General features: G+C 37.8%; 1 protein-coding gene across 1 annotated transcript; it reads right to left on the bottom strand.

The window, feature by feature from the left end:
* Positions 1-18,705: 18,705 nt before the first annotated feature.
* Positions 18,706-20,736, bottom strand: LOC308509776 (ATP-binding cassette sub-family E member 1-like). The gene has a single exon (XM_081078286.1). The coding sequence runs from the start codon at positions 20,611-20,613 to the stop codon at positions 18,814-18,816; it is 1,800 nt and encodes a 599-aa protein (XP_080934412.1). The 5' UTR covers positions 20,614-20,736; the 3' UTR covers positions 18,706-18,813.
* Positions 20,737-22,537: the final 1,801 nt, after the last annotated feature.

The following is a 22,537-nucleotide window of genomic DNA, read 5'->3' as shown; positions in this document are numbered from 1 at the left end:
AAGCATAGACTGAAAGTGAAAGGGTAGGAATTGACACTCCAAGCAAATGGTACCCAAAGAAAATCAGGTGTAGCCATAATGATATCAGATGAGACAGACTTCAGGGTGAAAAAGATAACAAGAGACAAAAATGGATATTTCATAATGGTAAAGGGGGCTATACAACAAGAAGACATAACAGTCATCAATATTTACGCCCCCAATCAGGGAGCACCGAAATGTACCAAGCAACTACTAACAGAGCTAAAGGGAGAAATTGACCCAAACACGATTTTACTAGTGGACTTAAATATATCATTGACAGCCATGGATAAATCATCCAAACAGAAAATAAATAACAAAATAGCAGCCCTAAATGACACATTAGATGAAATGGACATAATTGACATATATAGAGCACTTCATCCTAAAACATCAGACTATACATTCTTTTCTAGTGTACATGGAACATTCTCAAGGATAGACCACATATTGGGACATAAAATCAGCCTCAGCAAATTTAAGGAGTTTGAAATCATACCGAAAATATTCTCTGATCACAAGGCTTTGAAATTGGATATCAACTGTGAAAAGAAAGCAGAAATAACAAACAAATACATGCAGATTAAACAACATACTTTAAAAAACAACTGGGTCAAAGAAGAAATAAGAGGAGAGCTCAAAAGATACATAGAAACAAATGACAATGAAAATACATCCTACCAAAATTTTTGGGATGCAGTGAAAGCAGTTTTAAGAGGGAAATTTATATCATTATAGGCTTATCTCCAGAAACAAGAAATATCCCAAATAAATAACCTCATGTTACAATTTAAAGAACTAGAAAAAGAAGAACAAGTGAGACCCAAGGTCAGCAGAAGAAGGAAATATCAAATATCGAGCAGCACTAAATGAAATAGAGAACAAAAAGACAATAGTTAAATTAATGTGAGAAAGAGCTCGTTCTTTGAAAAGATTAACAAAATCTACAAACCCTTGGCTAGACTCACTAAGATAAAAAGAGAGAAGACACTAATTAACAAAATCAGAAATGAGAAAGGGGAAGTTATCACGGACAGTACAGAAATACAAAGGATCACGCAAGAATACTACAAAGGAATATATGCCACAAAATTCAATAACCTAGAAAAATGGACAAGTTTTTAGAAACATATAGCCTTCCAAGGCTGAATCATGAAGAACTGGAGAATCTAAACAGACCAATCACCAGTAACGAAATTGAATCAGTCATCCAAAACCATCCTAAAAGCAAAAGTCCGGGACAGATGGCTTCACTAGTGAATTCTACCAAACCTTCAAACAGGATCTAATACCAATCCTGCTCAAACTCTTCCAAAAAATTGAAGAAGAGTCAGTACTCCCTAACTCATTTTATGAGGCCAACATTACCCTGATACCAAACCTGGTAAGGACAACACAAGAAAAGAAAACTACAGACCAATATCTCTGATGAATACAGATGCAAAAATCCTAAACAAAATTCTAGCAAATCAAATACAGCAATGTATTAAAAAGATTATTCATCACGACCAAGTGGGGTTCATCCCCGGGGCACAAGGATGGTTCAACATCCGCAAATCCATCAATGTGACGCATCATATAAACAAAATAAAGGACAAAAATCATATGATTCTATCAATTGATGCAGACAAAGCATTTGACAAGATACAACATCCATTTATGATTAAAACACTTAATAAAATAGGGATAGAAGGAAAATACCTTAACATAATAAAGGCTATATATGACAAGCCCTCAGCTAATCTCATGATTAATGGTGAGAAACTGAAGCCCTTTGCTCTACGTTCAGGAACATGACAGGGCTGTCCCCTATCACCTCTGCTTTTCAACATATTGTTGGAAGTCCTTGCCAGAGCCATCAGGCAAGAGAAAGAAATAAAAGGCATCCAAATTGGGAATGAAGAAGTTAAATTATCACTCTTTGCAGATGACATGATGCTATATATAGAAAACCCTAAAACTCCACCAAAAAGCTATTGGAAACAATCAACGAATACAGTAAAGTTGCTGACTACAAAATCAACATACATTCCTATGTGTTGTGTCCTATGCAATAGTGTCCATAGCCTTCCTGTGCACTAACAATGAAATCTCAGAAAAGGAATGCAAAAAACAATTCCCTTTTGCAATTGCAGCAAAAAGAATAAAATATCTAGGAATAAACTTAACCAAGGATGTGAAGGACCTGTATGCTGCAAACTATAAGACATTTTTGAAAGAAATTGAAGAAGACACAAAGAAATGGAAAGACATTCTGTGTTCATGGATTGGAAAGCAACATACAGATTTAATGCAATCCTCATCAAAATCCCAATGGCATTTTTTAAAGAAATAGAACAAAAAATCATCAGATTTGTTTGGAACCATAAAAGACCCCAAATAGCCAAAGCAATCTTAAGAAAAAAGAACAATACTGGAGGTATTGCACTCCCTGTCTTTAGCTTGTACTACAGGGCTACAATAATCAAAACAGCATGGTATTGCCAGAAAAACAGACACATAGACCAATGGAATAGAATTAAAAACCCAGAAATAATCTCACATAAATATGGACAGATAATCTTTGACAAAGAAGCCAAAAACATACAATGGAGAAAAGACAGCCTCTTCAATAAATGGTGCTGCGAGAATTGGATAGCCACGTGCAGAAGAATGAAACTGGACTGCTATCTGTCACCATGTACCAAAGTTAATTCAAAATGGATCAAAGACTTAAGCATAAGACCTGACACAATAAACTGCATAGAAGAAAACAAAGTTACTAAACTTATGGACGTTGGGTTCAAAGAGCATTTTATTAATTTGACTCCAAAGGCAATGGATTTAAAAGCTAAAATAAACGAATGGGACTATATGAAACTTAAAAGCTTCTGCACAGCAAAAGAAACTATCGACAAAATAGATATGCAACCAACTGAATGGGATGAGATTTTTGCAAACAGTGCCTCCGATAAGGGCCTGATATCCAAAATATACAAGGAACTCATGAAGCTCAACAACAAAAAACAAACAACCCAATTGAGAAATGGGCATAGGACCTGAAGAGACATTTCTCCAAAGAGGACATACAAGTGGCAAATAGACATATGAAAAAATGCTCAACATCACTAATCATCAGCGAAATGCCAATAAAAACCACAATGAGATATCACCTCACCCCAGTCAGAATGGCTGTCATCAACAAGACAAATAGTAACAAGTGTTGGGGAGGCTTTGGAGAAAAAGGAACCCTCATACATTGTTGGTGGGAATGCTGACTTGTGCAGCCATTATGGAAGGCAGTGTGGAGGTTCCTCAAAAAATTACGAATAGAATTACCATATGATCTAGCAATCCCTCTCCTGAGTATCTACCCAAAAATTTGAAAACATTTATCCGTAAAGACACGTGTGCTCCAATGTTCATTGCAGCTTTGTTTACAGTAGCCAAGACATGGAAACAACCAAAATGTCCTTCGATAGATGAATGGATAAAGAAGTTGTGGTATATATACACAATGGAATACTATTCGGCGGTAAGAAAAGATGATATAGGAACATTTGTGACAACATGGATGGATCTTGAGAGTATAATTCTAAGCGAAATAAGTCAGAGAGAAAAATCAGAGAACCCTATGATTTCACTGATATGTGGTATATAAACCAAAAACAACAAAAGAAGAAGACAAACAAATGAGAAACAAGAACTCATAGACACAGACAATAGTTTAGTGGTTACCAGAGGGTAAGGGGGGTGGGGGAAGGTAGATGAGGGTAAAGGGGATCAAATATATGGTGATGGAAGGAGAACTGACTCTGGGTGGTGAACACACAATGGGATTTATAGATGATGTAATACAGAATTGTACACCTGAAATCTATGTAATTTCACTAACCATTGTCATCCAATAAATTTAAAAAATATCAAAAAAAAAAGAAAAAGAAGACTCTCTAACATTCCTTGTAATACTGGTTTGGTAATAATGAACTCCTTTAGCTTTTTCTACTCTGGGAAGCGCTTTATCTGTCCTTCAATTCTGAATGATTCTAAATGATAGAGTAAAGTAATCTTGGTTGTATGTCCTTGCTTTTCATCATTTTGAATCTTCTGTGCCAATTTTTTCTGGCCTGCAAAGTGTCTGTTGAGAAATCAGCTGACAGGCTTATAGGAGCACTCTTATAGGTAACTAACTGCTTTTCTCTTGCTGCTTTTAAGGTTGTTTCTTTGTCTTTAACCTTTGGCATTTTAATTATGATGTGTCTTGGTGTTGGCCTCTTTAGGTTCATGTTGTTTGGGACTCTCTGCATTTCCTGAGCTTATATGTTTATTTCCTTTGCCAGGTTAGGAAAGTTTTCACTCATTGTTTCTTCAAATAGGTTTCAATTCCTTGCTTGCTGTCTTCTCCTTCTGTTGCCTCCATGATGTGAATGTTGTTACACTTGATGTTGTCCCAGAAGTCTCTTAAACTATCCTCATATTTTTATTGTTGTTTTTTTTTAATTCTTTTTTCTTCTTTGTTGTGCTAATTGGGTATTTTGTGCTACCTTGTCTTCCAAATTGGTGATTTGATTCTCTGCTTCATCTAGTCTGCTGGTGATTCCTACTTGTGCAGTCTTCATTTCAGTTATTGTGTTCTTCACTTATGACGAGTTCTTTTTTATGGTTTCTATGTCATTTTTTTATGCTTGCTATTGGTTTGTTGAAGCTCTCACTAAGTTCCTTGAGCATCTTATAATCATTGTTTTGAACTCTGTATCTGGTAGGTTGCTTGCCTCCATTTTGTTTAGTTCTTTTTCTGGAGTTTTCTCCTATTCTTTCATTTGGGATGTATTTCTTTGTTTCCTCATTTTGGCTGCTGCTCTGTGTTTGTTTCTATGTATTAGGTAGATCTGCTATGTCTCCCAGTCTTGGCTGTGTGGTGTTATGTAGTAGGGGCCCGGTGGCACTGTCTCCTTGGTGATCTGCACTGGGTGTTCCAGGAGTGTCCCTTGTGTGCGTTATATATACCTTCCTGTTATAGTTGAGACTTGATAGTTATTGGCTTGTCATTGAATGGGATTTACCCTCACGCTGACTGACTGTGGGGTTTGTACATGTCCACAGCTTATGGGTGGCTGTGTGGGGGGTTTACCCCATGGAGGGGGATTCACCCTAGCAGCTCTGATGCCTGTTGAGACATCTCTTTGTGTGTGCCACTTGTGGAGCTAATTGAATTGTTGTATGCTGTGGTCTGAAGCCAACCTCCAAGTATGTTGATTCTGAGGCCTCTTGGGAAGGGCTTCTGTGCAGGCCCAGGTCACCCACTGCCTGAGACCTACCAGGGTCTCAGCTCCTACCAGGAGCTACAAAGGGATCCAGGATAGGTCTCTGCCTATCCTAAACCTAAAGACATCTGGGAGAGGCCACGCTGTGAACTGAGGATGGCTGCCACCTGTACTGGGTCTAGGGTAGCTCCACAAAAAGCGAGGACACTCTGAAGCCTGCTGCCACCTGCTGGCTCCTGTAAGGTTCCAGCCTGCTGCTAAATCCTCCTGTGGTACTCGAGTTGGGTGAGGCGGGGTCTCAGAGAGTCACCAAGGTGGAGTGAGCAGAGCTCACTAGACCAATTCAGATTCAGATATGGCCATGGACGTGGAGGAGGGGCTCAACACAGAAAAGATGGTGTCCACCTGCTGGCTTCAGGCAAGGAGGACCCACACAGGGAAAATGGTGACTATCCTTTAGTCCTCACCCCACAGCTACACAGCTCAGTCTCTCTCCCTATATCTCCGATGCCCTTGAAGTCACTGTCCTTCTGCCAGAGCTAAGGTGAGTCCTGTGAGTGGGTGAGTTTGTGTGTGGGTCCTGTAAGAGACATCTGGGTTTCCCATAGTCTTCTGTCCCACTCGGACTGTTGAAATCACCATTGCTTTCACAGCCAGAAGTTGTGGGGGCTCCTTTCCTGGCACTAGTACTTTGGGCTGAGAAGCCTGGTGTGGGTTGGGGTCCCTTGCTCCACTGGGGGAACCTCTACAGCTGAGATATCTCTCCCAATTCTCAACCACCAAATGGAGGTTTGTGTTCAGCCCATTCCATGTCTCCTCCCCTCCTACCAGTCTCAATGTGGTTTCTTCTTCATATCCTTAGTTACAAAACTTATGTTTAGCTGGATTTCAGATGGTTCTCCGGGTTGATTGTTCTATAATTTACTTGTAATTTGAATGTGTTCACAGGAGAAGGCAAGCATAGCATTTACCTACTCCACCATCTTTGATCATACACACACACACACACACACACACACACGTATATATTTGTACTCTTTAAAAGAGTGAATCTTATGGTACGTGAATTGTACTTTGGTTTTTTAAAATTCAAATCTCAATAGTAAAATAAACAATTTAACTAGAAAATGGGCAGAAGACAAAAAGAGGATTTTGCTGAAGAGGATATAGGGATGGCAAGCAATCCATGAAGAGATACTTAACATTATTATCCATGAAAGAAATGCAAATTAAGACCATAATGAGATATCAGTTCACATCTATTACAAAAGTTAAAATAAAAAGTAGTGACAATACCAAATGCTGGCAAGAATGTGTGGAAACTAGATTTTTTATATTATCACTGGTGAGAATTAAAATGGTATAGGCACTCAGGAAAAGAGTTTAGTAGTCTCTTTAAAAACAAAATATACATTTGTCATACTATTTAGCAATTGCACGCATGAGCATTTATCACTGAGAAATGAAATTTTTCTGCACAAAAAGTTTTTTTACATGAACGTTCATAGCAGCTTTATTTACAATAACCCCAAACTTGTAAACAATCAAAGTGCCCTTCAACATGTCATGGTTAGACAACTGTGATACCTCTATACCATAAAACATTCTCAGCAGTAAAAAGGCAGATTTATTGATATATGCAACAATCTAGATGATCTCAAGGGCTGAGTGGAAAGAAAGTGAATGGTTCATTTGTATAACATTCTCAAAATGACAAAATTACAGAGATGAAGAACAAATTAGTGGTTACCATGTAAAAATATGGCAAATATAGGGGGATGGGTTTGACTATGATGGGACAGCACAAGGAAGATCTTGTGATAATGGAACAGTTCTATGTCTTGATTACAGTTGTTTTTACACAAATCTACATATGTGGTAGAATTAGGAACACACACTGTGCCAGTTTAAGTGTCCTAGTTTGATATTGTACTAGAGTTATGTAAGATGCCACAATTGGGGGGAGTGGGTATATAGGAACTTTCTGTACTATATTTGCAACTTCCCTCACCCAGGACAGTGTGTGTCTTTCTGAGCCAGTTCCAGGAACCGCGCTTCCGTGGCCGTCATGTGAAAGACATTTCCTCAACTACTGATGGTGTCCACCTCCACTCTCAACGGCATTTTGTAAATAGGAAAAACTGCTTCACATCTTTTCTTTACTACATTTCACCTTTTTTAAAAAAAGGTGACTCACTTTGCTTTTTTGTCCATTAAAAAAATGTTTTATTTAAAAAAAAATGAATCTAATGTTATTTCAAAGGTTTAAAAAAGCAATGGAATGATAATCACAAAATTCAGAGTTTACTTCTAGAAGTGAAGAAAGAAACAAACACATGGTAGACTTGAGAAAATCAGAAATACTCTCATTCTGAAGGTGGTGATGGGTTCATGGATGTTCACAGTATTATTATGCTTCCATTTTTTTTTTCCTTTTCACTATACTTAATTTTTTCTAAATTTTATTTTTTAATTACCATTGACAGACAGTAATATATTAGTTTCAGGTATACAAAACAATATACAGGTAACCTCTGTATAACACGGTTGTTAGGTTCCTTAAAAAGGCTGTGTTATGCAAATCTGTGTTATACGAAACAAAGAACTAGTACAAAATAGGGGGCTAGTTTCCAAAAATTAAATAAACATACCATTATATCTTTATAATTAAAATAAATATCTTTATTACAGCAATTTTCACCAAAAGTATAACATATTAATATGTATTAAATATTTTCTTCATCATCACTACCAAGTTCTTATTACATTCCGTGTCGTTTGGGGATTTCCCTAATGTCGAATAAGATACTTTTTGTTCTTAAAAGCTCTTATCACGTTCCGTTGTTTGGGGACTTCTCTAATTCTCAAACCATGTTAGAGTGAAACCGTGTTCTAGGATGCTGTGTTGTACGAGGGTTTCCCCCCAATTCTCCAACCGTGTCAGAGCGAAACTGTGTTATAGAAGTGCCATGCTATACAGGGATTACCTGTAGTGATTAGACATTTATATAACTAACAAAGTGATAACCATAATGAATCTATTACCCATCTGACACTGTACAGAGTTATTACAATATTATTGGCTATATTTCCTATGCTGTATTTTACATCCCCATGACTATTTTTTCAATCACAGTTGACAATAAATATTATTGTACAACATAGTGGTTAAACATTTACATACTTTATGAAGGGATACCCCTGGTAAGCCCAGAAACCACCTGGCACTATACATAATTTTTACAATATTATTGACTATATTACCCATACTGTACTTTACATACCCATGACTATTTTGTAACTACCAGTTTGTACTTCTTAATCCCTTCACCTTTTTCATCCAGCTCTCCAACTCTCCCCCACCCCCCGCCACCCCAATCTGGTAACCATCAGTTTGTTCTCTTTAACTACGAGTCTGTTTCTGTTTTGTTTGTTTGTTTGTTTTGTTCTTTAGATCCCATATACATGTGAGATCACATGGTATTTCTCTTTCTCAGTCTGACTTATTTCACTTAGCATAATACCCTATAGGTCCATCCGTGTTGTCAACAATGGCAAGATTTCATTTTTTTTTAAACAATTTATGTATTTATTTAACTATCTATCATCTATCTATCTTGACATTCAATATTATTTTATATTAATTTCAGGTGTACAGCATAGTGGTTAGACCTTTATATATTTTAAGAAATGATTCCACTGACTAGTCTAGTACCCACCTGGCACTATAAGATTTCACTCATTTTTATGACAAATTGATATTCCATTGTATATATGTACCACCTCTTCTTTATCCAATTGTCTATTGATGGAAAATTCAGTTGCTTCCATATCTTGACTATTGTAAATAGTGCTACAGTGAACATAGGGGTACATATATCTTTTTGAATTAGTGTTCTAGATTTCTTCAAGTAAATACCCAGAAGTAGAGTTACTGGGTCATAAGGTAGTTCTATTTTTAATTTTTCGAGGAAAACAGGAAGCTGTTTTCCATAGTGTCTGCATCTATTTGAAGTCCCACCAACAGTGCACAAGCGTTCCCTTTTCTCCACATCTTTGCCAACACTTGTTCTTTGATTTATTGATGATGGCCATTCTGACAGGTGTGAGGTGATATCTCATTGTGGTTTTTATTTGCATTTCTCTGATTAGTGATGTTGAACATCTTTTCATATGTCTATTGGCCATCCGTATGTCCTCTTTGGAGAAATGTCTATTCAGGTCCTCTGTCCATTTTTAAATTGGATTCTTTGTTTTTTTGTTGTTGAGTTGTATGAGTTCTTTATAATTTTGGATATTAGGCCCTTATCAGATATATCATTGGCCTATTATGCTTTCTTATTTTATATAGTCTGTGTAGATATCAAATATTTCATATTACAATTATAAAGATCATTACATTTGAAAAATTTCCAGTAAATTATCTTTTATGGAAAAAAATTGTATTGTTAGGGATGTTTGTGGATTTGTCTTAACATCCAGGATATAACCCTCATACTGAGTAAAATGGTGAGACTGGTTCTTTTTTTAAAAAATGTGCCTTAGGATACCTGAGATTTCAAAGGATGTTTCATCCTAAAATCTCAAAGCCAGACCTGGGAGTTAACTCTACTTCAAATGTGAAAACTTGCTCCTGATCCCAGATTCCACATGCATTAATTTGGGGCCCATTCCATTGCTGAGTGATTCATATTCAAGTGAGACATCAAAACTGGGGCTTCTCTGAATCAGTCTCCTGTAATCCCATTTGTTCAGTCATTTTTTCTATGTAAATTCAAAATCTTTATTGCAATGAATTCTCTCTTCTTCTATTTGAGCAGGCTACCAACCTCCAAGGTCTTTCATAGACTGTGTTTGGCTTAAATATTAATTATTTTTCATACTTCAGTGTTATGTGGAGATTTGATCATGCTATCAATTGTCTTATCCATGTGTCATTAATGTAGTTATTTTCAGGAATGTCTTAACTAAGAGTCAAGTTCAGGCCTTCGACTATGCCAACTGTAGTTTGGAATTAGCCCACCGAAATCTTTCTCTGAGTTCAAAAAGTTTCACATCAACCAAGAATTGTTATTCATCCCATGTTTCTGTAATTTGTTCACAAATATATTATGAATAATCAGTGACATTAAATTATGATTTATGAATGTGAAATATCTTCCTTAAATATAATTTATGATAATCTCACCCTAAACATGAAAAAAGGAACAAGAAAGACCCAAAAGAAAGGAGCCCATCTCCCTCTAATCAGCACTCAATGTTCTCATGGTGATCATAGGGGTTCTGACAGTCTCACACTTGAATTTTCAGTGAAAGTATTTCTTCCATTCATTCAGAAACATTTATTTACTGACTCATGATTATAGAAATAAAAATTCAAACTGTGCAGAAACCTGAAGAGTAGAGTCCCCCCATCCCATTTTCACACTCAGAGGATAACTACTATCACATAACATTACTTTTGCATCCATCCAGACCTTTCCTACAGAGCGAGCTGGATCAATATGATTCATTCAGTTGCTGGCAGTTCAGATGTGCTCCCAACAAAATAAAAAAAGCACTGAATTGGCTCAGGTAGTTGAAAAGCCTAGAGGCAAGGCGTGTTTTGTGTGAGGCTTGATAGTGGGCTCAGGACTCTCACCAAAACCTGCTTTCTTTTTGTTTCTTTTTTTAAATTTATTTGGGTGACATTTGTTAGTAAAATTACATAGATTTTGGGTGTACAATTTTGTTTTACATCATCTATAAATCCCATTGTGCGTTCACCAACCAGAATCAGTTCTCCTTCCATCACAAGATATTTGATCCCCCTTACCCTCATCTCCCACCCGCTCACCCCCTTACCCTCTGGTAACCACTAAACTATTGTCTGTGTCTATGAGTTCTTGTTTCTCATTTGTTTGTCTTGTTCTTTTGTTGTTTTTGGTTCATATACCACATATCAGTGAAATCATAGAGTTCTCTGCTTCTTCTGTCTTATTTCGCTGAGCATTATACTCTCAAGGTCCATCAATGTTGTCACAAATGTTCCTATATCATCTTTTCTTACCGCCAAACAGTATTCCATTGTGTATATGTACCACAACTTCTTTATCCATTCATCTATCGAAGGACATTTTGGTTGTTTCCATGTCTTGGCCACCGTAAACAAAGCTGCAATGAACATTGGAGCACACGTGTCTTTATGGATAAATGTTTTCAGATTTTTTGGGTAGATACCCAGGAGAGGGATTGCTAGGTCACATGGTAATTTTATTCATAATTTTTTGAGGAACCTCTGCACTGACTTCCATAACGGCTGCACCAGTCTGCATTCCCACCAACAGTGAATGAGGGTTTCTTTTTCTCCACAGCCTCTCCAACACTTGTTACTGTTTGTCTTGTTGATGACAGCCATTCTGACTGGGGTGAGGTGATATCTCATTGTGGTTTTTATTTGCATTTCTCTGATGATTAGTGATGTTGAGCATTTTTTCATATGTCTATTTGCCATTTGTATGTCCTCTTTGGAGAAATGTCTCTTCAGGTCCTATGCCCATTTTTCAACTGGGTTGTTTGTTTTTTTGTTGTTGAGCTTCATGAGTTCCTTGTATATTTTGGATATTAGCTCCTTATCAGAGGCACTGTTTGCAAAAATATTCTCCCAATCAGTTGGCTGCCTCTTTATTTTGTCGATGGTTTCTTTTGCTGTGCAGAAGCTTTTTAGTTTCATATAGTCCCATTCGTTTATTTTAGCTTTTACTTCCTTGCTTTTGGAGTCAAATTCATAAAATGCTCTTTGAACCCAAGGTCCATAAGTTTAGCACCTATGTTTTCTTCAATGCAGTTTATTGTGTCAGGTCTTATGCTTAAGTCTTTGATCCATTTTGAATTAATTTTGGTACATGGTGACAGATAGCAGTCCAGTTTCATTCTTCTGCACGTGGCTATCCAATTCTCCCAGCACCATTTATTGAAGAAGCTGTCTTTTCTCCATTGTATGTTTTTTTTTTTTTGCTTCTTTGTCAAAAATTATCTGTCCATATTTATGTGGTTTTATTTCTGGGTTCTCAATTCTGTTCCATTGGTCTATTTGTCTATTTTTCTGCCAATACCATGCTGCTTTGATTATTGTAGCCCTGTAGTACAAGCTAAAGACAGGGAGTGTGATCCCTCCAGTATTGTTCTTTTTTCTTAAGATTGCTTTGGCTATTCGGGGTCTTTTGTGGTTCCAAACAAATCTGATGATTTTTTGTTCTATTTCTTTAAAAAATGCCATTGGAATGTTGATGGGGTTTGCATTAAATCTGTATATTATTTTGGGTAATATGGTCATTAACTTTCTTGATTCTTCCAATCCATGAGCACAGACTGTCTTTCCATTTCTTTGTGTCTTCTTCAATTTCTTTCAAAAATGTCTTATAGTTTTCAGCACATAGGTCTTTCACATCCTTGGTTAAGTTTATTCCTAGGTATTTTATTCTTTTTGCTGCAATTGCAAAAGGAATTACTTTTTGTATTTCTTTTTCTGAGATTTCATTGTTAGTATATAGGAATGCAATGGACTTTTGTACGTTGATTTTGTAGTCAGCAACTTTACTGTATTCGTTGATTGTTCTAACAGCTTTTTGGTGGAGTCTTTAGGGTTTTCTATATATAGCATCATGTCATCTGCAAAGAGTGATAATTTAACGTCTTCATTCCCAATTTGGATGCCTTTTATTTCTTTCTCTTGCCTGATTGCTCTGGTGAGGACTTCAAACACTATGTTGAAAAGCAGAGGTGACAGGGACAGCTCTGTCGTGTTATTGAACGTAGAGCAAAAGGCTTCAGTTTTTCACCATTAATTATGAGATTAGCTGAGGGCTTGTTATATATGGCCTTTATTATGTTAAGGTATTTTCGTTCTATCCCTATTTTATCAAGTGTTTTAATCATAAATGGATGTTATATCTTGACAAATGCTTTGTCTGCATCAATTGATATAATCATATGATTTTTGTCCTTTATTTTGTTTCTATGATGTAGCACATTGATGGATTTGCGGATGTTGAACCATCCTTGTGCCCCGGGGATGAACCCCACTTGGTCGTGATGAATAATCTTTTTAATGCATTGTTGTATTCGATTTGCTATAATTTTGTTTAGGAGTTTTGCATCTGTATTCATCAGAGATATTGGTCTGTAGTTCTCTTTTTTTGTGTTGTCCTTACCAGGTTTTGGTATCAGGGTAATGTTGGCCTCATAAAATGAGTTAGGGAGTACTGTCCCTTCTTCAATTTTTTGGAAGAGTTTGAGCAGGATTGGTATTAGATCCTCTTTGAAGGTTTGGTAGAATTCACTAGTGAAGCCAACTGGTCCTGGACTTTTGCTTTTGGGAAGGTTTTGGATGACTGATTCAATTTCGTTACTGGTGATTGGTCTGTTTAGCTTTTCCAGTTTCATGGTTCAGCCTTGTAAGGGTATATGTTTCTAAGAACTTGTCTGTTTCTTCTAGATTATTGAATTTGGTGGCATATATTCTTTCATAGTATTCTTAGTAGATTCTTTGTATTTTTGTAGTGTCCGTGATAACTTCCCCTTTTTCATTTCTGATTTTGTTAATTAGTGTCTTCTCTCTTTTTGACTTAGTGAGGCTAGCCAAAGATTTGTCAATTTTGTTTATTTTTTCAAAGAACCAGCTCTTTGTCAGATTAATTTTTTCTATTTTCTTTTTGTTCTATATTTCATTAGTTCTGCTCTGATTTTTGTTATTTCCTTTCTTCTGCTGACCTTGGGTTTCACTTGTTCTTCTTTTTCTAGTTCTTTAAGGTGTAACATGAGGTTATTTACTTGAGATGTTTCTTGTTTCTTGAGATAGGCCTGTAATGATATAAATTTCCCTCTTAACACTGCTTTCGCTGCATCCCAACAATTTTGGTAGGATGTATTTTCATTGTGATTTGTTTCTATGTATCTTTTGATCTCTCCTCTAGTTTCTTCTTTGACCCAATTGTTTTTGAAAAGTATGTTGTTTAATCTCCTTGTACTTGTATTTATTCCTGCTTTCTTTTTGCAGTTGATATCTAATTTCAAAGCCTTGTGATCAGAGAAAATGCTTGGTATGATTTCAATCATCTTAAATTTGCTGAGGCTGATTTTATGTCCCAATATATGGTCTATTCTTTAGAATGTTCCTTGTACACTACAAAAGAACGTATAGTCTGATGTTTTAGGATGAAGTGCTCTATATATGTCAATTTTGTTCATTTTATGTAATGTGTCATTTAGGGCTGCTATTTCGTTATTTATTATCTGTTTGGATGATCTATCCATAGCTGTCAATGATGTATTTAAGTCCCCTAATATAATTGTGTTTTGGTCAATTTCTCCCTTTAGCTCTGTTAGTAGTTGCTTGGTATATTTCGGTGCTCCCTGATTGGGGGTGTAAATATTGATGACTGTTATGTCTTCTTGTATAGTCCCCTTTACCATTATGAAATGTCCATCTTTGTCTCTTGTTATCTTTTTCACCCTGAAGTCTGTTTCATCGGAAATCATTATGGCTACACCTGATTTTCTTTGGGTAGCGTTTGCTTGGAGTGTCAATTTCCACCCTTTCACTTTGAGTCTATGCTTGTCCTTGTAGCTGAGATGTGTCTCTTGGAGACAGCATATGGTTGGGTTTAGTTTTTTGATCCAATCTTCTACTCTCTGTCTCTTTATTGGTGAGTTCAGTCCATTTAAATTTAGGGTGATTATTGATATGTGAGGATTTCCTGTCATTCTGTCTTTAGTTTTCTGGTAAGGCTGTGTCTCCATTGTTTCATTGCCGTTTTGTTGTTGTCTATTTTTTCTGTGCGGTTGTATTCTATCTTGTTTCCCTCTGTTTGTTCTTTTATTACAGTATGTCTTTCAGTTCTGGATTTTTTTTGAGTGGTTACCCTTAAGTTTATGGAAAAGAAAATTTGATATTTAGAGTATTCTATTTTCTTCAGCATCCTTACATTCTCCATTCCCATATTCTGATTCAGGCCTTACTCTCCCCCTTTTTATGTTTTTGTTGCCACAAATTGTCCCTGTTGATGGTGGTTGAATAGCCTCCTCTAGTATTTCTTGTAGTGCAGGTCATGTATTAGAAAATTCCCTCAGTTTCTGTATGTCTGCAAAGGTCTTTATTCCTCTTTCATATCTAAAGGAGATCTTTGCTGGCTATATTATTTTTGGCTCATAATTTCTCTTTTTCAATAGTTTGAATATTTGGTTCCACTTCCTCCTGGCTTGTAGAGTTTCTGCTGAGAAATCTGATGATAATCTAATGGGCTTTCCTTTGTAGGTTTCTGTCTTCTTTTCCCTGGCTGCCTTGAGGATTCTTTCTTTGTCGTTGATTTTAGACACCTTCAATACAATGTGCCTTGGAGAAGGCCTGTTGGGAATGAGGCCTTCTATTTGCTTCTTGGGTTTGAGGATCCAGTTCTGTCCACAAGTTTGGGAAGTTCTCATTAACAATTTGTTTGAATATATTCTCTGTTCCCTTCTCTGTTTCTTCTCCTTCTGTTATGCCCATTATTCTTATATTGCTCTTTCTGATGGAGTCAGAAAGTTCTTGTAGAGTTCTTTCATTTATTTTAAGACTCAAGTCTCTTTCTTCTTCCATCCATGTGATTTCCAGATTTCTATTTTTTATGTCACTGATTCTTTCCTCCATCTGGTCAACTCTCCTACCTAAGCTGGTTATTTCATTCTTAATTTCTTCTATTGAGTTCTTAATCTCCAGAAATTCCATTTGGTTCTTTTTTAAAATATCAATCTGTGTCGTAAAATGGTCATGTTTTTCTTTGTGTTTCTGAGTTCATTAAACTGCCTTTCTGTGTTTTCTTGCATCTCGTTGAGTTTTTCAGAACTGCAATCTTGAATTCTCTGTCATTTAAGTCACATATTTCCATATGTTTAAGTTCCTTTTCTGGAGACTTTTCACTTTCTGAGCTGTCTTGTTTCCTTGGTTATTCATGGCAATTACTGATTTATTATTTCTCTTCCTAGACATCTACAGGAGTGGCTTCTGCAACGGGTTGATAGGAAGAGGTCTTTCTTTTGTTTTCCAGTACCGTATTTGCCGGCGTATAAGACGACTGGGCATATAAGACGACCCCCTAACATTTCCACTCAAAATACAGAGTTTGTTATATACTCGCCGTATAAGACTACCCCCTCTTCCGCACACCTTCCACACACCAAATAACTTTCAGTTTAAAATTTGCATCATACTTCTTTCTTTTGGCTGGTGCCATGATAGGGATGATAGGGGTTTGACTGGTCGACATTTTCTATGCTGTACTGTACAATGGTGCAGTATTGTGGTTGGCTGTTGGCTGTATACAAAGCCTGATTTGATTGGTCCCTGCTCCCTGTTTGTCCGCCCTGTCACTATAGCAGTCTGGTCCACCCTGCATCAGCATCTCCCTGGGACCTCACTAGTGCGCAAGTGCGAGCTCTTCAACATTCTAACAGGCACCATGATAGCGCAAAATCGCGAATCTTCAATGCATATGTAAAGAAATATACGGTAACCCGAATTTACCACACTCGCAAAATCGCACACAGCTGACCATACACCCAGCATGGTATCGCGATTTGCAATTTTGCGCTATCATACTGGGTGTATTCTCGGCTGTGTGCGATTTTGCGAGTGTGGTAAAATCGCATAACAGCAAAATCGCATAACAGCCGAGCATACACCCAGCAGCGCTGCTGATGCCTGAACGGTATGTGGAATGAAGTGGGCGGGCATCGGGAGACCACTATGGCACGGGGCAAGCACTATGGGCAGTCTATCTGAAGTGTACCTGGCGTATAAGACGACCCCCCCACTTGGAGGCATATTTTTCGGGGCCAAAAAATCGTCTTATACGCCGGCAAATACGGTATTTGTTGGTAGAATGTTTTAGTTTCTCTCTGACTGCAGCATTTTTTTTTTTGTCTCTCTCACAGTAATGCTATGTTTTCTCTGCACTATTCCAGCTTCTCACACAATGGCGGGATTCCCTGGGAGATGGGCTTCTCCTCTGTTAATAGTTCGCCTGTGTCACAGGGCGCAGTGTCCTTGTGCGTATGCAGAGAGCTTTTGAAGTTCTATATCTCTTCCTGCACTAGATTCAGAGCCTGTGTGTTTCAGCAGTTCTGTTTACCTCTGTAGGGATCTGCCCATATAGGTGGGGCCAGGGGCAGGGTGAGTTTGATACATGGCCTAGAGCAATGGCAGCGACCACCACCACAGCTGGTCCTGCTTCCACAGCTGCCTCCCCTTTGCCAGAACTAGTTGGTCTGCTAATCTTTGTCTGCATTCCACGGTTCTCAGAACAGCAAATATTCTGTTCTTTTGATCTGACACTGTTACTGTTCCGGTTCTAGCACCGGGCAGGTGGGGCTGCTGGGAAGCTCTGGGAGGGGAGGGCGTGGATCACTAATCTCCATGTCTATGGCTTCTGTTCTTTGCTCAGTGGTGAGGGCTTAAACCACCGTTTTCAGCCTTCTTTTTCACCTGTCTTTTCTCTGAGGTCTCTGCCGGAGTAGATCCGTGTTACATGCTGTCCCCGTAGCCCTGTGGGCAGAAGCGGAGCCCTAGCAGTCCGAGTTCTTCCCTCTCTTGCAGCTGCAGTAGTTCCAGAATGCAGCGAGCTCGAGCACTGAGCTAGGTCTGCGTCCTGTGCCCCTGCGGCTCCATCTCTGTCTCTGCACTTCTCCCTTCCTTCCTCCCCCGCTTGCGTGATATACCCACCTTTAGGTGAATTCAGTAGTGGGCCTGTTCATCTTGTCTGCTGTGCAGGGAGTCTTTTGTGGAGTTATTCTTGTTCAATTAGTTGGAAATTCCAGGGGAGCTTTACAGAGGCTCACCTCATGCCGCCATTTTGATTGGTCATCTTTTTCAATATTATACTCTTTATTAAATATTGAAAACTTTTACATATGCTACCTTTTTGAAAATTTTTTTTTGGTCTCATAAAATTGTAAAATAGGTTGTTAAATTCTTTCATTTTCCAGCTTTATTGACATGTAATTGATGTACAACGTTGCATAAGTTTAAGTGTAATGTGTGTTGATTTAATATATTTGTATTTTTTTTTTTTTACAATCCTGATGTTTATTTATCAAATTTCATCAGTGTTGTCTACGACCAGCTTTTAAAATAAGGGCAATTTCATTATACTGATATACTTGGCAAACCACGAAAGTACAGAAACTTTTTCCAAGATTTTCCATATTTTAAAAGGGGGCAACACTGGTCAGCATTTGGTACATGAATATGATACACCTATTGAAAATCTTCCCATACATCATGAAAATTTGGAGGTAATTAGTATAGCTTGAAATGTCTTCATTTTAGAATGTTATGCACAAAAAAGGGCCTTATCATGAAGAACAGAAAAGTGGCATTTTCTGTGTTCAGACTACAATTTACAACACAACTGGCTTTTGAATAAATTATACTTCAGGCTTCAGAATATGTGGGGCATAAAACCTGATTAAAGTTTTAAATATGACAAAAACGCTAATAAATGTTTCTTTTTAAATCAGTATTCTCAGGTTCAGTCTAATCATCCAAGAAAAAGTAGTTTCCACTCTTCTTTTGTTCTACATCCTTAATTGAATTGAGTTTGTTTATTCTTGGCCTATAGTTGTTTGGGTCCCTTCTGAATGTAATTTCAAGCTGAGACAAAAATTTATTCATGCCAGCCAAAAGGGTCTGAGGACTATTTGCAAGTGTATTCTTAGATGGAACACCATCAAAAACGATGACTCGATCTGCTAGGTCGGTAGCCATGATGAAGTCATGTTCTACAACAAAGGCTGTCTTCTTAGCATGGAGTATGAAACGTTTGACAACTCGAGCTGCCATCAATCTTTGTTCAGAATCCAAATATGCAGATGGTTCATCAATTAAATAGACATCAGCAGGTTTGCCCAAACAAAGAGCTAAAGCTACTTGCTGCAGTTCACCACCAGATAATGTCTGTACCTCTTGGTCGATGATGTTTTCAATTTGCAGAGGCTTCATTACATCAGTCACAAATTGTGGGTGAGTGTAAGCATCTCTTATCTTTTCATGTAGTAACTGTCTAACACTTCCAGTAGATTTGGGACTGATTTTCTGTGGCTTATAACTGACATTTAGAACTGGTACTTCTCCTCCTTCATCAGGTTTAAGTCTTCCAGCAAGCATTCTGATAAATGTCGTTTTACCAGTACCATTTTCCCCCAACATCACCATGATTTCAGAATCTGTAAACTCCCCTGCTACAATTGCTAGCTCAAACTCGCCCATCTTTTTCCTCATTCCGGGATATTTATACATACACATCTTTTTAACCTCCTCTTCATTTGCTGTCTCAGCCACTTTAAAAACAAGTGATGCATCTCTGAATCTCAAATTTTCTGTTGGAACATAGCCATCCAAAAAAATGTTTATGCCTTCTCTTACACTGAAAGGCATAGTGACCACACCGTATGCACTGGGCACTCCGTACAAACAGCAGATGAAGTCCAAGAGGTAGTCCAGGACACTTAGGTCGTGCTCCACCACGATGATGTACCTATCTGGATTTATTAGAGATCGTATAGTAATAGCAGCCTTTAAACGCTGCTTAACATCTAGGTAACTTGAAGGCTCATCAAACATGAAAATATCAGCTTTCTGTATGCAAACAACAGCACAAGCAAATCTCTGCAGTTCTCCTCCTGAAAGATCTTCCACATTTCGTTCTTTTAGATGAGTTAAATCAAGCTGTTGACATACAATTGCTTGTGTCTTTGTTTCATCCTTTCGGTCCAAAATAGACCCCACTGTCCCCTTTGCAGCCTTGGGAATCTGGTCTACATATTGAGGTTTGATAATAGCTTTTAGGTCATCTTCTAGAATCTTGGTAAAGTAATTCTGTAATTCAGATCCACGGAAGTAAGTCAAAATTTCTTGCCAATCAGGTGGATCATCATACTTTCCAAGGTTTGGCTTTTGTTTTCCTGCTAAAATTTTTAAAGCAGTTGACTTTCCAATACCATTAGTTCCAACTAATCCCAAAACTTCACCTGGACGAGGGATGGGCAACCTGTGAAGTTTGAAGGCATTGGCACAATATCGATGTGTTGTTTCTTTTTCCAAGTTGCTTGGTAAATTGACAATTGATAAGGCGCCAAAGGGGCATTTCTTAATACAAATACCACAACCAATACAAAGAGTTTCAGAAATCCATGCTATTTTGCTCTGGGGAGTAACCTCAATGCATAATTTTCCCATTCGAACAACAGGGCAACTCTTTTTGCACTCCTGCCGACATTTTTTAGGTTTACATTTGTCGTGGTTGACAATAGAAATTCTTGTTAATTTATCCGCCATTATTCTAAGTAAGAATATCCAGCTCTCCGGGAGAGAACGATCCCCTTGCGGAGAGGTGCGCAGAGGCCAAATCAGTTCTTGCCGTCACTTCTCAGCTACTCAACGTGTTCCTACGGGCTCCAGCCAAAAATATATTTGTATATTGCAAAGTGATTACCTCCATGGCATTAGCTATCACCTCTATCCCAGCACATAATTTCCATTTCTTTTTTTGTGATGAGAACACGTAAGATCTGCTCTCTTAACAACAACTCAAGTATATAATACAATATTGTTAACTACAGTCACCAATTTAGTCACCATGCTGTGTGTACATTAGATCCTGAGAACTTGTTAATCTTATATCTGTAAGTTTGTATCCTTGACTAACATCTCCCCATTTCTTTCATCCCGCAGTCTCCGGTAACTATCACTTTATTCTCTGTTTCTTTGAGTTCTAGTTTTTTAGACTCCATACATATTTATCTCAAACAGTGTTTTTTTTTCTCTGTCTGACTTATTTCACTTAGCATAATGCCCTCAAGTTTCATCCAAGTTGTCACAAACAGCAGGATTTCCATCTGTCTCATGGCTGAATAATATTCCATTGTGTCTGTGCATATGTATGTATGTATGTATGTATGTATGTATGTATCTATCATCTATCATCTATCTATCTAGATTATATGTATATCACATCTTCGTTATCCATTCATCTTTTGATAGACACTTAAGTTGGTTCCGTATCTTGGCTACTATGAATAATGCTGCAGTGAACATGGGGTACAGATATCTCTTCAAGATATATTACTTACCCTTTAAAGCTTTGGCCCAAGTATGATTTTCCATAGCACAGCCAAAGTAGGATGTAGTTTTCAAAAAGACCTTATTAAATATCAAGGAGAACAAAAGAGAAAAACCATGAATATACAAGAAGCATAGAAAGAGTTCAGCTTACAAAAGATCTTGGTTTAGTAACTTTGCTTGTTACACAAACCCTGTGCCATCACTTCTTTCTTCACAAGTCCTCAGAGGCTGGTACAACCAGACAGGCTCTTGACATGAGTTATTATTTCCGTGCTCCTTGCCCATGTCCACGTAGGGCCTTCATCAGTGGCCTGCAGCCTCCGACTCTCTAGCATGTTGGGTTACTTATTGCCTGGCCATGAGAATGATTCTACTTTACATATCTGCCTCTGAGGGCTTTCTACTTGGCTCTTGTTTCTGGATTGATAGACTATTCCCAGTCCCCAGAGGACAGGCAAAACTTCAATAACTAATACATGAAATTATCTCTGTCTCCAAATAAGACCAGATCCAAGGAATGCAAGTCCAATAGATAACAATGCTTACCCACAGGCTACCCACACCATCCACACAATAAATGTTATACGTATAGGACAATGGTGGGTCCTCTGCAAACATCTAGTTAAAATGCGAGCCTGCTAATTTTATTCTCCCTGGATGTTTTCTGTTGTTCACGTGGTGCTTCAGTTATCTATGGCTGCATAACAAAACAGTGGTCTAAAAAGTAGCAACCACGTATTTTGTCCATGAGACTGGGGCTTGACTGTGTCACCTGGATAGTCCTTGCTTGTGATCTCTTAGGAGATTGTAGGCAGTTGGTGACTGAAGCTGGGGTTATCTTGAAAGGCTCATTAGTCACGTATCTGGCACTTGGGCTTGGAAGATTGAACAGGCACCTCTCTGTCTCTGTCTCTGATCTTTCCACAAGTGGTCCCTCCAGCATGACAGTCTCAGTGTAGCCAGACTTCTTATATGGCCACTGAAGCCTCCATTCACTGCCATTTTGTGAATTTCTGCATTTCCTATTCAATATCATCACTTAGGGATGAAGAAAAACTGTTAACACTCAGATAAATAGTATGCAACTAGGACCAGAGTAGTTTAAAATCTATGAAATAAGGAAGAAATATTTCAAGAA

Source organism: Rhinolophus hipposideros (genome assembly GCF_964194185.1).
Source record: "Rhinolophus hipposideros genome assembly, chromosome: 17".
In the NCBI taxonomy this organism is placed as follows: Eukaryota; Metazoa; Chordata; class Mammalia; order Chiroptera; family Rhinolophidae; genus Rhinolophus; species Rhinolophus hipposideros.
The sequence above is the reverse complement of the archived record's forward strand: the minus strand, read 5'-3'. Positions and strand labels throughout refer to the sequence as shown.